Source organism: Lissotriton vulgaris, chromosome 9 (genome assembly GCF_964263255.1).
Source record: "Lissotriton vulgaris chromosome 9, aLisVul1.2, whole genome shotgun sequence".
NCBI lineage: Eukaryota > Metazoa > Chordata > Amphibia > Caudata > Salamandridae > Lissotriton > Lissotriton vulgaris.
In genome coordinates, this window is record NC_141697.1 from 557,639,164 (window position 1) to 557,654,786 (window position 15,623).

The 15,623-nt window shown below is 45.8% G+C and overlaps 1 protein-coding gene across 3 annotated transcripts in view; it reads left to right on the plus strand.

Annotated features, from left to right (window-relative positions):
- Positions 1 to 15,303, plus strand: part of MUS81 (MUS81 structure-specific endonuclease subunit) — a 309,816-nt gene extending 294,513 nt beyond the window's left edge. For all 3 annotated transcript variants that reach the window (XM_086938075.1, XM_086938074.1, XM_086938076.1), the window contains one exon: positions 14,164 to 15,303. In XM_086938075.1, the coding sequence (XP_086794201.1) occupies positions 14,164 to 14,230 (67 nt within the window). In that variant the 3' untranslated portion in view covers positions 14,231 to 15,303. The remainder of the gene's footprint in view (positions 1 to 14,163) is intronic.
- Positions 15,304 to 15,623: the final 320 nt, after the last annotated feature.

A 15,623-nucleotide genomic window follows, 5' to 3' on the forward strand; every position in this document is an offset into this window, starting at 1 on the left:
TGCGGGACCCGCCCCGGGGACTCGTGTACCTGGATACTTCTGTCCATCACATGAATTTTGAAGGGAAATGGTATATTCTAATGTTATAGTCCGCCTCTCAACATGGCATACTGCCACACATATGTAGCGATTGCCATCTTGGAGTAGAGCGCTTACTTCCGGGGTATAACACCCCTGCCGGCCCGAGAATGGATAGAAGGATCCTGACAAAGTGATATTATTGGGATCCAACATCAGGGGCTTGTGTGGTTAAATTTAGAGGGATATGTTCCTATTGTCGCCATACCACAGATCTTTATTATGCATTAAAGAATAAGTGACTCAAGAACTGGTAGTGTGAAACCTCTACATAGGATCCCCTATGGGTGGTGCACATTACAATGTTCATACTACATGAGGTGCCACTATTCTCAGTGTTATGCTGTTTAGTCCATGTGTTATTTCTTCAGGGTTGCACTTTAGGTCATTGAGACCTTGTTCCACTCAATAATGTCATTGAGGCCTTGGTCAGCTGTTAACTCTTCATAGATCCATCGTGCCTCTTTCTTTGCTAGTCTATTGCTCATATTGTGTGTATCTCCTTGCACTCTCTCTAACACGGTCCAGCGGAGGTCTCTGGGTTTGTGTTTCAGGCTGTTGAAATGTTGTACCAGTTTGGTTGAGAGTTTTGCTGTTTTTAGAGTGCTAAGATGTTCCTGAATTCTCACCTTGATTTTTCTGGTGGTAAGCCCTATATAATGCAATCCACATGGACAGGTTAGTCTGTATATCACGTTACACGTGTTACAGTTACTAAAACTGTTTAGATGCCATGTACTTCCATTGGTCCTAGTAATCGAATTAGTTTTCATAGTTAGAGGACAAATGGTACATTCTCCACATGGGTAGTGGCCAGATGGAAGGTTAGAGCGGGGCAGCTTAACTTGTGGTCTTGTATGGACCAGCCGGTCCTTCAAACTAGATGATCGCTTGAAGGCGAACCTGGGCGGTGGCATTCGCATAGAGTTGGTGCTCAGGATATGCCAGTGTTTTCTCACTATTTGGCGGATTTTGGTGGAATGTGGTCCAAAAGTAGTGATCACTGGAATGCAATCTTCGGTTTCCTTCGGTTGTCGCTCGAGTAAAGCTTCCCTTGGGGTATTCAGTGCTCGTTTCTTGGCCTGTTTTATCGTTTTCTGGGGGTACGATCTGGCGATAAGTTTGTCAGCCAGTTTTTCAGATTGTTCCATGTAGCTGTTGGTAGTGGTACAATTTCTCCGGTACCTCATGAATTGTCCCACAGGAAGGTTGTCTCGCAGGGCCCTAGGGTGGAATGATTTATAGTGTAGCAACGAGTTCTTGTCTGTGGGTTTTTGATGTACTGATGTTGCCAATTTATTGGCTGTGGCACTGATATCCAGGTCCAGGTAGGTGGCTTTGTATCGGTCTATATTCCAAGTGAACCTGAGACATCTATCCAGTGTGTTGAGCCACGCTAAAAAACAGTCCAATGTCTCGGGTGTTCCTCTCCAGATGCACAGAATGTCATCTATGTATCTCTTCCAGAGGACAATGTTCCCCTGGAAGAGATTGGTAGCGTGGTAGATATGATTGGCTTCAAATTGGCCGACTTAGATACATGCCAGGCTGGGGGCAAAAGTTGCCCCCATTGAAGTCCCTGAGGTCTGCAGAAACAGTTGATCTTTGTGTGCAAAGAAATTGCGGGTCAAAGCTAATTCAATGCACTGCAGTACTAGAGTCTGTGCTGTGTCGTAGAACCATTCTAGCTCCCCCAGGGAGCGGGCTGCTGCCACCAGCGTCGCCTCCTGGGGTATGCTAGTGTAGAGTGACTCGATGTCAATCGTCACCAGTAGGTTTTCTTCAGGATTATATGTGATCGTTTGGAGGTGTCTCAGGACGTCTGTGGTGTCTTGCACGTATGAAGGTTGTGTAATGACACACTCACGCAGAAAAAAATCCGCAAACTGGGAGAGCGGCTCAAGTATAGAGTTTATACCTGAGACTATTGGCCTTCCAGGCGGTGGGCGTTGTGGCTTGTGAATTTTGGGCACAATATAGAATGCTGGTATTCTGGGGGATGGATTGATCAAGAAATCAGCCTCTTTTGCTGTGATCCACTTCTTTTCTCTGGCAGCTACCACCATGGTCTGTATAGTGGTTTGTAGGTCCGGTGTAGGGTCTCCAGCCAGAGGTTGGTAATGTTCCCTGACTCCTAGGAGTCTGTTGCACTCAGCCTTGTAATCAGAGGTATTCATTACCACCACTGCCCCGCCCTTATCGGCTGGTTTAATGGTGATAAGATCATTACTTTGCAACGATTTGACTGCCAGCCAGTCAGCTTTTGACATATTGCTCGGTTTGTTAGGGTGTTGTTGTTTCTCCAAGTCCGCAATGTCCTGTAGGACTTTCTGCTCAAAAACTGTCACCTCGGGGCCCACTTGCTGATTCAAAGGTGTAAAGTTTGAAGGTCGCCTTAGATCTGTGGAGAAGTCTGTATTGGTAGTGGTATTATCTTTACCCTCAAAGAATTTGCGTAATTTGATTTTCCTCATTACTCCATTGAGTTCACCTCGTAATTGGAAACTATCGTGCTTGGGGGTGGGGACGAAGCCGAGACCTTTATTCAGCACAGCGTTTTCATGTGGTGTCAGTTGGTAATCAGATAGATTTACCACTATGTTCTCTAGAGGAGTTATATTGGCGTGCGGCCCCTGCTGCGGGTGATCCTTGGGGAGTAGGTTTGTTGGTTTGTGTTGGTTATATGTCGGGCCCTCCCTCTGCCTCTCGTGTTGGCCCCCCTCTGGTTGGACTGATGCTGCCCTAAAAAAGCTCTGAATAGGGCTGCTAGGTCCTGATCAGAGGTGCCTTGGGGTTGGAATCTCACTCGGGCATTGCCCTGTGGGGCTTGCATCTCCAGATCATCTTCCTCGCTACTTGTATTATCAAAAGCCCAATTTTGTGGCGTTCTCCTTGTCTGTTGTCTACCACCCCTTCCCCGGTGAGGTGCTGGAGGTTGGGCTTTAGTTTGCTGATAGTATTCGTCCTCAGTATATGGGAAGGCCCATTCATGACTAAACCTATCCAGGTTGCGTTTTAGGCCTTTTATTTTTTGATTCACCATGTATGTTTGATACTCCCCCAAGTCAGTCTGGATCTTGGCAAGTTGTTCTTTCGCATCAAGTATGGTGGTGTCGTTTTTTATGGTGGTTTCCATTTCCAATATTTCTGTAAGCAACTCTTCACTAAGGCGTTTAGCAGTGTTGATGATTAGAATAAGCCAGTCCCGGGTGCACTTGTTGGCTATATAGCTCCAGTCCACCCGGAACTGCTTATCCTCTAGAAAGATCTTCGGTTCTAGCCTCACCAATAAGCTGGCGGGTGCTGCCCACGCTCGGAGATATTCAGTCATTAGTGCTCCGTGCAGCGCTATTCTTATTTGGCGTTTCCTAAGCGTTGATAGTTTTTCCCACTCATCCCTACATATATGTCCTCCCTTCCACATATATGTCCTCCCTTCCACATGTGAAAAAAGGGGAGGGGAGGTTGACAGTGCCTCACGGAAGCAACACCAAGGAGAGGATTGTATCACATGGTTTTCACATGTGGAAGGGAGGACATATATGTAGCTTTGTGGTGGTACCGAAATACAAACACACGTCCTGGCAATATTGCCAGACCCAAAATTGCAACGGTGTGCATGACTGTGGATAGAAATTGGATAATCCCTCTACCACAAGAGTAAAATTCTTCTTTTTTCAGCCTTCGAGTTGTTCAGGAGCTGGCCATTGTTGTATGAGAGTAATTTGAGTGGGGGGCGGCCTGCTTCTTATCCCCCTAGGCTCCTGTTTTTTGAGAGTGTTGAGTACGGCAGCCTAGCCGTGAGAGCCTTGAACACAAACCATTACACACAGAAGGAACACATTGTCTGGAGGTTTAAGTTCCCGTGACTTTGGTGTAGTGTATTTTATATTATATTGATTGTCTCAGCAAACACTGACAAACAGGTACCTTGAGTATCATGGCAAATTTCTGCCTGGCCTTCACGGAGGACCACATAGCTAACATCTTAGCGGGTCCATCTCTATTACCAGACACCCCATTGGGTAGCACTAACACCGCTAGGGATGAGTGGGAAAAACTATCAACGCTTAGGAAACGCCAAATAAGAATAGCGCTGCACGGAGCACTAATGACTGAATATCTCCGAGCGGGGGTAGCACCCGCCAGCTTATTGGTGAGGCTAGAACCTAAGATCTTTCTAGAGGATAAGCAGTTCCGGGTGGACTGGAGCTATATAGCCAACAAGTGCACCCGGGACTGGCTTATTCTAATCATCAACACTGCTAAACGCCTTAGTGAAGAGTTGCTTACAGAAATATTGGAAATGGAAACCACCATAAAAAACGACACCACCATACTTGATGCGAAAGAACAACTTGCCAAGATCCAGACTGACTTGGGGGAGTATCAAACATACATGGTGAATCAAAAAATAAAAGGCCTAAAACGCAACCTGGATAGGTTTAGTCATGAATGGGCCTTCCCATATACTGAGGACGAATACTATCAGCAAACTAAAGCCCAACCTCCAGCACCTCACCGGGGAAGGGGTGGTAGACAACAGACAAGGAGAACGCCACAAAATTGGGCTTTTGATAATACAAGTAGCGAGGAAGATGATCTGGAGATGCAAGCCCCACAGGGCAATGCCCGAGTGAGATTCCAACCCCAAGGCACCTCTGATCAGGACCTAGGAGCCCTATTCAGAGCTTTTTTAGGGCAGCATCAGTCCAACCAGAGGGGGGCCAACACGAGAGGCAGAGGCAGAGGGAGGGCCCGACATATAACCAACACAAACCAACAAACCTACTCCCCAAGGATCACCCGCAGCAGGGGCCGCACGCCAATATAACTCCTCTAGAGAACATAGTGGTGAATCTATCTGATTACCAACTGACACCACATGAAAACGCTGTGCTGAATAAAGGTCTCGGCTTCGTCCCCACCCCCAAGCACGATAGTTTCCAATTACGAGGTGAACTCAATGGAGTAATGAGGAAAATCAAATTACGCAAATTCTTTGAGGGTAAAGATAATACCACTACCAATACAGACTTCTCCACAGATCTAAGGCGACCTTCAAACTTTACACCTTTGAATCAGCAAGTGGGCCCGAGGTGACAGTTTTTGAGCAGAAAGTCCTACAGGACATTGCGGACTTGGAGAAACAACAACACCCTAACAAACCGAGCAATATGTCAAAAGCTGACTGGCTGGCAGTCAAATTGTTGCAAAGTAATGATCTTATCACCATTAAACCGGCCGATAAGGGCGGGGCAGTGGTGGTAATGAATACCTCTGATTACGAGGCCGAGTGCAACAGACTCCTAGGAGTCAGGGAACATTACCAACCTCTAGCTAGAGACCCTACACCGGACCTACAAACCACTATACAGACCATGGTGGTAGCTGCCAGAGAAAAGAAGTGGATCACAGCAAAAGAGGCTGATTTCTTGATCAATCCATCCCCCAGAATACCAGCATTCTATATTGTGCCCAAAATTCACAAGCCACAACGCCCACCGCCTGGAAGGCCAATAGTCTCAGGTATAAACTCTATACTTGAGCCGCTCTCCCAGTTTGCGGATTTTTTTCTGCGTGAGTGTGTCATTACACAACCTTCATACGTGCAAGACACCACAGACGTCCTGAGACACCTCCAAACGATCACATATAATCCTGAAGAAAACCTACTGGTGACGATTGACATCGAGTCACTCTACACTAGCATACCCCAGGAGGCGACGCTGGTGGCAGCAGCCCGCTCCCTGGGGGAGCTAGAATGGTTCTACGACACAGCACAGACTCTAGTACTGCAGTGCATTGAATTAGCTTTGACCCGCAATTTCTTTGCACACAAAGATCAACTGTTTCTGCAGACCTCAGGGACTTCAATGGGGGCAACTTTTGCCCCCAGCCTGGCATGTATCTATGTCGGCCAATTTGAAGCCAATCATATCTACCACGCTACCAATCTCTTCCAGGGGAACATTGTCCTCTGGAAGAGATACATAGATGACATTCTGTGCATCTGGAGAGGAACACCCGAGACATTGGACTGTTTTTTAGCGTGGCTCAACACACTGGATAGATGTCTCAGGTTCACTTGGAATATAGACCGATACAAAGCCACCTACCTGGACCTGGATATCAGTGCCACAGCCAATAAATTGGCAACATCAGTACATCAAAAACCCACAGACAAGAACTCGTTGCTACACTATAAATCATTCCACCCTAGGGCCCTGCGAGACAACCTTCCTGTGGGACAATTCATGAGGTACCGGAGAAATTGTACCACTACCAACAGCTACATGGAACAATCTGAAAAACTGGCTGACAAACTTATCGCCAGATCGTACCCCCAGAAAACGATAAAACAGGCCAAGAAACGAGCACTGAATACCCCAAGAGAAGCTTTACTCGAGCGACAACCGAAGGAAACCGAAGATTGCATTCCAGTGATCACTACTTTTGGACCACATTCCACCAAAATCCGCCAAATAGTGAGAAAACACTGGCATATCCTGAGCACCAACTCTATGCGAATGCCACCGCCCAGGTTCGCCTTCAAGCGATCATCTAGTTTGAAGGACCGGCTGGTCCACACAAGACCACAAGTTAAGCTGCCCCGCTCTAACCTTCCATCTGGCCACTACCCATGTGGAGAATGTACCATTTGTCCTCTAACTATGAAAACTAATTCGATTACTAGGACCAATGGAAGTATATGGCATCTAAACAGTTTTAGTAACTGTAACACGTGTAACGTGATATACAGACTAACCTGTCCATGTGGATTGCATTATATAGGGCTTACCACCAGAAAAATCAAGGTGAGAATTCAGGAACATCTTAGCACTCTAAAAACAGCAAAACTCTCAACCAAACTGGTACAACATTTCAACAGCCTGAAACACAAACCCAGAGACCTCCGCTGGACCGTGTTAGAGAGAGTGCAAGGAGATACACACAATATGAGCAATAGACTAGCAAAGAAAGAGGCACGATGGATCTATGAAGAGTTAACAGCTGACCAAGGCCTCAATGACATTATTGAGTGGAACAAGGTCTCAATGACCTAAAGTGCAACCCTGAAGAAATAACACATGGACTAAACAGCATAACACTGAGAATAGTGGCACCTCATGTAGTATGAACAATGTAATGTGCACCACCCATAGGGGATCCTATGTAGAGGTTTCACACTACCAGTTCTTGAGTCACTTATTCTTTAATGCATAATAAAGATCTGTGGTATGGCGACAATAGGAACATATCCCTCTAAATTTAACCACACAAGCCCCTGATGTTGGATCCCAATAATATCACTTTGTCAGGATCCTTCTATCCATTCTCGGGCCGGCAGGGGTGTTATACCCCGGAAGTAAGCGCTCTACTCCAAGATGGCAATCGCTACATATGTGTGGCAGTATGCCATGTTGAGAGGCGGACTATAACATTAGAATATACCATTTCCCTTCAAAATTCATGTGATGGACAGAAGTATCCAGGTACACGAGTCCCCGGGGGCGGGTCCCGCATTTCACCCCATTAGGAACATTAGTCCGAGTGTAGCTTATATTAGCGATAATGCTACACCTTTAGAGATACTTTCCCGTCTAAAGATGGCGCCCGCCACTGACGTGACGTACTACGTCACGTTCGACACGTTGATCCACGTGACCCGGAAACGGGCTTTACAAACAGCCGGCCGGCACCGCCACAGAATACGAGGGGTGAGCCGAGACCACACCTGCACGTGTACGCGGTAAGGAGTTTTTAAACCAGGCTGCTAAAGGACAGAGGGAGCATGAGCCGTAATTAACGGGTGAAGGGGAATGGGTAAAATCACGTCCGCCCGCAATGTGACAGGCACAAGCTAAGTGCGATATATCTTTCTCGCCTTCGTCTTTTGCCATAGATACCGACCTATTGGCGGTTCAAAGCGTCCCAGTACTGAGACAGGGGACGATACACGTGAAGCAGTCTTCCACGGGGGCCGGGTAGGCTTACCACAGAAGGCCACCTGGTAAATCTATATTGCTGGAATTTGTCATTTGCCAGTGAGCACCGGGCTCGGTGCTACTCGCTGAGACATCCTGATGATGTTAGTCAGAGGGGTCATGTAGGTGTTGAATAGTGAAGGACTGAGGGACGAACCTTGAGGGACACCGCAGATGATATTCTTGGGTTCCGAGATGAAAGACGGTAGGTAGATCCAGTGGGTTCTTCCGATGAGGAAATAGGCGATCCATCTGAGGACGTCTCCTTGAATTCTGATGTGGTGAATCCTCTTGATGAGGGTGTGAAGGGATACTGTGTCAAGTGCTGCTGAGAGATAGAGGAGGATCAGGGCTGCTGTTTCTTCCCGATTGAGGAGAGTTCTAATGTCGTCGGTTGTTCTTCAGGTGGTCGTAGACTTGGTGACCAAGCAGTTGATTGTCTTCTTTCTGGATGATGGCAATTCCTCCTGCATGCTTGTTGATGCGTCCTTGGTGTGCTATGTTGTAACTGTCGGGATATGCTGATCTGATGCCTGGCGTGGATAAGGGGTTGAGCCAGGTCTTGGTGAGAAAGATGGCGTCAAAGGTGAGGAAGATGATGGTGTCCCAGGTCTCAGTGGCATGCTTGCAGAGTGATTGTGTGTTGAGCAGGATTAAGTGGAGTAGTTCCAGAGCAGGTGTGGTTGGCGTGGCGGTGGTAGTGCATGCGGGTGCTCCGATGTTGCAGGAGAAGAGACCGTGCCAGCAGGAAAAATGCAGTTGTGGAGATTGTCGATCCAGGATTGTGCCAATTCTTGACCAGCTTTGTCAGTTGTCATATCCATGTGCAGATTAATATCCCCTAGATTCGAGAACTTCAGAACGACCATGAGAATAGCTTTATCCCAGGAGGAGAATACATCTAAATCGGCAGGGGAACGCAAAATTGGGACTTCCGAGAAGGAAACTTTGAGCGTCATGGTAATACAGAATCCCATATTTTCTACCCCTTTTTAGTTACCTACGTGGAATGTAAAGCATTAGAAATTGCTACATAGAATAATAGTGCTGCACCCGCCTACATTTACCATTCCTTCCTGTCTGTAGATCTTGAACCCCAGTGGGACTGCTGGAGCAGTGTCAGAATTAGTGTCAGAGTGGAGGCAGGTTTCCGTTAAAAACATGGCATTGAAGTTAACATCCATCAAAACTTGGAAAATGGGCACGGCATGCTTATCAATAAGTGCATATTAATTAATTGAAGTGCGACTCGAAGGTAGAGTAAAGTGGTGGCTGATGGGTAATCCTCCCAGATGTCACACTGGTGTGCTTCACTGTGTGAGGGAGATATCCCTTAAGGTGAGAGAGTCCAACTACAATACATGGCCATGGCAACCACAAGATATCTTGCCCACAAACTCCCCAGGGGACCATCTCCTGCAATAGAAACTGGAAGGATTGACATGGAATAACTATTTTCTGGAGTATTTGGTTCTGGCTGCTAATCTTGGAGCGAACCGAACAGCATGGCTAGTGCTAGACATGTATGGACCCAGACGGGCTTGCTTTTGGCTGCAGCTTGCTTCACATAGGACATGGTTGAAAGCATGTGTGGAAAACTAGAGCATGCACCCACCTAAAATGGCGCCTCGAATCTATCTGAAGGAAAAAATGGCCACTAACACCTGCACGCTCTCTCTTCATAAAAGTAGTGAACCAGGAGAGCGTCCAACCTGAAAAGAGATAGAAACGAGTTCTGAAAAGTAAAGTGCAATGGGCATCATGAACGTCTCTAAAAATGTCCCTAACATCCGCATCCGTGCAGGGTGGTGGCAGTGGGGGAGCACGTGGGGTGGGTGTTGGAATTAGGTAGCCTGGCCTAGGGCAAGACTAGCATATCAGAGGCACAGTGTAAAGGTTGCACACCACCCAAAAGTAATTCCACGCAATAGCACTCAAAATGAAAACACTACACCAAAAATGTGAGAAAATACGTACTGCTTTATATAAAGATAATATACTCTCTGTTCTCAAATATAAATAGCTCAAATATAAATAGCTCAGAACATTTCAGGTCACTTTAGAATCAGCAGTTAAACTTTTTAAATTACTAGCAGTTTATCACTTTGTCTTGAAAGCAGTTCCTATACTCTTGAGCTTCTATCACACCTTTGCATTCAGTAAATGCAGTTCTTTATATATAATCACACACCATAACCATGACTGGCATGTCACACTTACTCTTCCATAAGTTTGTTAAAGTATAGCCTGTACTCTTCACTTGGTTTTATAAATATCAATTGCGCTGCTAACTGTTGCACAGGTTATTAATCAATTACCATTGGTCACTCTACACTTGGTTTTATAAATATCAATTGCGCTGCTAACTGTTGCACAGGTTATTAATCAATTACCATTGGTCACTCTACACTTGGTTTTATAAATATCAATTGCGCTGCTAACTGTTGCACAGGTTATTAATCAATTACCATTGGTCATTACTGTGCAACCTGCGCTATAACCATGGCTTCTCGGCAACCTTACTCCACCCGAGGGGGGAAAAAGCAAGCTGTCACAACCTGTTGACTATCAGGGATCTTGAAGACAGTTAGTTTTTGAATGTCAGGCCACTCGTTCCTTAGGCCCTCCTCCCTCTTCCTTCTCACTTAGTTCTGCACCGAGTGGGGGAGGAAACCAGACCTCCCTCGCTCTTCCCGGCTTACTTGAATAGGCGGTCAGCCGGCAGTTCCTCCGCTCACCCCCTCAGCGCTCAGTCGCTTTACCTCAGGTGATCGGCCTCCTCGCTCCCACGCAGCGGAGCGGAGGCCCTCTCAGCTTCAACTCGGGCCGCTGTCGCGGTGATTCCGCCACACGAGCGGCGACTCCACCCCAGGAAGGATCTGTCCCACGTCGTGCAGAGCGGTCGTCAGACGCTCCACGGAGACGCTTCCTCTCGGCGCTTCTCCTCAAGGCAGACGCTCCCTCGCCGGGCATGCGCGGAAGCGCTCGCTCTTCTCCCGCCTCTCCCGGCGGCCGCTCCCAGGAAGCACACTACTCGCCTGGGCCTGCTCGGTCCTAGGCCCCTCCTGTGGGGTTTGTGATCGCGTCAACGGGCATGCGCGAAGGCGCCTTTGCAAAGTGTCTCGCCCTTCCCTTTCTAAGGGTCTCAGTACTCTTCCAGGCAATGCGCCAGCAGCGCGGAAGGCGCTCCGGGGGTCCCGTCCACAGAGAGAAGCCTCTCAAGCTCAGTGGATCCCGGGGCAGGCGCTGCCTACAGAAACCAGCTGCACGAACAACCAGGACTTTCCAGGGAACCAGGGGACAAGTCTTCCTCAGCACCCAAGAAGGTAGGAGAACAGTGCTAGTTCGTTTCCTTAACCTCAGCGCCCACTCTGCAAGGTCCTTTTTGCACTCAAGTTGAAATAGGGGTTGGGATCTAGGGAAGAAGGTTATCCTTCCTGAGTCTCTTTCTGCTGGGCAGAGGACTGCGCACCGCAGCACTGCAGTCTCCTTCTCCTTGGACTTCCCCTGTATAGTTTGGACAAGGGGCAAGCTAGGCGCCCAGGGTCTCCAGTAACCCTTCACAGCGGGGTCAGGACAAATAACCCAAAAGGGGATAATGAGGTGACAACCCAAGGCAGCTTCCCTATCTAGGAGGTCAACCCTATGTCTAACCTCTCCCACCCTTAGCTACAGCCTGTCCTCCAGCTGACTTCCACAGGTAGACAAAATGGCTGCCCCACATTCCGCCTTATATAGGCTGCCCTTCAGTGGTCCAGAATGGACCAGAAGGTTCTGGAATGCCCTATGTTAGGCTATGGCCAAGTTCTGTTTGTGACAGTTGGGGCAGTTGGTGGCCACCATTTTAGGTGGTGCCAACTTTCCTGTCAGAACAGGCCTCTGGGCCTGAGGTAAAAGATTATGAGGGGGAGAAAGAACACCTATCCCCCTGGCCAACACCTACAAAAAGTCAGTAGACACAAAAATTAATAAGGGTATGAGGGGCAAAAAGGGGACAAAATAAATAAAAATTAGGAGGGACTTCGCCAAAAAGCCAGACAGGTCTAACAGTGGGGTTCAACAGACCATCGTCCATTGAAATCCTCCTCCCCCCGGCACCACTGCTCTTACCTGCACGGGCCGCAGCTGGTCCTCAAATCACTGCAGCGCAGAGTGCGACAGTCACATTTAGAAACAAATAATTCCTCAAATTTAAAAACATCACAAGTACTTATTAAAAATCATCTAGCATGGCTAAAAACTCATGACCCTGATGTTTAGAGCTCTCTATTTCTAGATAGTGAATGCAAAGTACAAATTCTCTACTGACAGACTCTTCCTAATGTAATGCATCTTCTGGAAACCTGGCTTGAAAACCATATCTAGTCTGCTCAGGGCTTTCCAGCTTCATGGAATGCAGAACTGTAAGTCAATTAAAGGTATGTTTGTGAGTGCATATCTGCACATTCGGTTAGTGCCAAGCGGCATCATTGACTCTACTCGCACATGCCTAGGAATGGCCTTCACAAGACTGCCACATAGAAACCTTACAACATCACTATTTGCACCTCGGTGTGAACAAATATATTTTTATAAAGCAGTGTATAGATAGGCTTGAGAGAACCCACACGTGACTGCTGTGTGATCAGATAGCAAGGTTCCAGCTCCCATTTGGCAATGAATATTTGTTAAAGATGGCTTTATAAGAGACACTGGCTAGTGCCACTGACAAATCTATGTTGATTTGTATAGTCGGGTTCTTAGCAGCACGTTCTAAGTTGTGTTCTAGACGGTTAGTCCTGCTGCAGTGTCATGTCTTGTCTAGAATCTTATTAGAGCTGTTAAATTAGTTGTTTGGCTATGTGACACAGATACTTTTTTCTTTTATATCTTGGGAAGGCATATGTCAGGATGTTATTTAGCTACAATAGTTGCTCAAGAGTTATTCTTTTTTGTTAGGAGGTGGTATTAAAGTAACTTTATTTAAGGATACTAGGACATAGGGGTTGCAGAGCATGTGTCGTTGAGTATGTTGTTGATAATGTTTGTATTCATTGAATTAGACACCAGGACTGGGATGGTCTCATCATGCACACGACTTGGGTTTATTGTAGGCAGTGAGTAGGATTTTAACTTAGTGACTGATACAATAGTATCATGGGGGAATTGGTGTTGGCAGTGTGCTCAACGTGCAGAGCAGATGATTTGTGTTAGGCGGTGATGTTGTTTTCGATGGTTTTTTCTTTTTTCTATGAATCGGTTAATATTGTAACAAATTGGTAAGTGTTTGTGGTGCATATGTGGGCATAGTAGCATTGCTTGATTTGGAAGAGTACCTCTAATGTATTTAGGTTATCTTAAATACTTGCACACAGCACAACACAATATGGATTTTAGTTTGCAGCAATGCTCTTTTTGTATCGTTAGGTTTGTGGTTAACAAATTCCATTTCATACTATTTCTGTCTATTTTATATAGTGCAGCTTCAGCCTTTTTCACTAGTAAATATTAACTACTGAATTGATTTCCGCTAATAACACAGAGTACTTTACTACCTTTCTAAAGTTTGTTAAATCTTGTTCCTTGAGTAATTGTACTGGAAGGGAGTTCCATTCTGTCTGCTTAGACAAAATCCTGATTTGGGATCCTTTTACAACGGGGATGTCTAGCATCTGTGGTTCTCCTAACGTCTAGTGCTCGGACCCAGAGGGTTAAGCTTGAAGCAGTAAGTTACAAAAGTGTGATGTACCGTGTAAAGAGCCTTGTGTACCAAGGATGCTATCTGCATTGGAAGTTAGTACTGGTGTCACCACGAATTGACCTTTTCAGTTTCAACAGGACTCGTGTAGTGTTTTTTTGGATTAGTTGCAATTTACATGAAGCTACCTTTTGTAAACCCACTTCGATAGTATCAAGTAAATTAGATATGACCAGACAAGTGCATTTACTATAAACGACATGTGCATGAATGTAAACAGATTGTATTGCTGTGATGTAGTTTGGTGTGTGTGGGTGTACTTTGCAGTGTTGAAGATCACATATACACTTTTACATTGAAGAACAAGTTGTAACACAAGTGTTATTGATCTTTCCTTTTGCCTATAACTCATTTTTGCAGAAATCTTGGACCTGCTTTGAGCAAGACACTGTCCCAGCTCTACTGCACCGAGGGGGCATTATCCTGAATAATGAATGTGCAGTCATGCATCACAAAAACCCTTGGACTGGACCAGAAGGGCATGTAGAATGAATTTATTCTCATCATTCTGCTGCTTTCCCCATCTTGTGTGGAGTGAACCTGGAGGTGGTTTTGTACTTGGCTGTACCACACAAGTATCCGTTGAGCAGACTGGCAGTAGGCAACAGATGATCTTTCCTGAGGATCATGAAGAGGTTGTGGTGCTGATCTATTTGACAAATTCGTCCATAACAGGAAATGAAAAACAGTCTATAAGCCCACAAGTTGTCAAAGCAGTGTGTGGCGGATCATTTATTTGTTATTGTTCTTGTTTTGCTCTGTCACAGTCTCCAGACGTTTGCCTCCAACCTCTTGCACAACTTTTTTAGGCATTTGTGCCTTTTGCAGATGTTGTTATGTTTGACTTCTAGAAGGATAAGGGAATAGAATTGAAAGCTTTCAGACTTGATGATGTAGGGCAGTTCGTAGTGAACTGCAAATCCTATGTCAACCCTTGCAATGCAACAGAAATCGCTAGTACAGGCTTAGGCAGTACCTAATTCACCTTTAGTAGAGCACTAATAGTCCAGCTTAAATATTTAACTTTAATATCATAGCACCTCCAACATGTGCTCTGTTTTTTTTCACAACCACGGACATGTGCTCTGTTTTTGATTATAAAAAAAACATTTTTATTGATTTTGCATTTGAGTTTCAACACACCCTACATAGTAAAAGAAAGTTACAAACAAATAAACAATCTAAGCAAGATATATCTGCCATTCCGAACCCACTCCCCCCTCCACTACTTAATCAGCTGCCAAACATAAATACACCCCGGATGAAAACCTGGTCACCTCACCTCTGTTCAATTCTCCCGCTTCCCTGGAATACCCGGATTTTATCATTGATTGACTTGTGCTCTGGTTACTCTGCTATTCGTCATTCTTTTTAGTATCCCTGTTTTTTCATCCCACATTTCAACTCCAGATTTGTCAATATATCGATACTGTTTGAAAGACTGTTTTGCATTTATATATTGTTTTCTATGGAAAATAAAGTATATTTTCTGCAAATAAATCTTGAAACAAAATGTATTTTTGGGGACCCAATAGGTGCATGCTTTGTCCTTAAGAGTTCTGCTCTGGAGTCCAACTTATTGTACCATTCCTTCAGGTGAGGGGCATTTTGTAGAATGGCATGACACCCCCTTCTTCTTCAATAACAACATTCTGTAATTCCAGCCATGATTTTCACTGTCTGAAGAAAGGGTTTGCGGGTTCATCTAGTGATTGATGTTTTCAAATACTCATGCTATTCTAAGACTTTGGAGAATTATCTCAAGGTCCAGGTACATCTGCTCACCATATGGAGTTTGTGATTCCCACTTTTCTGATCCT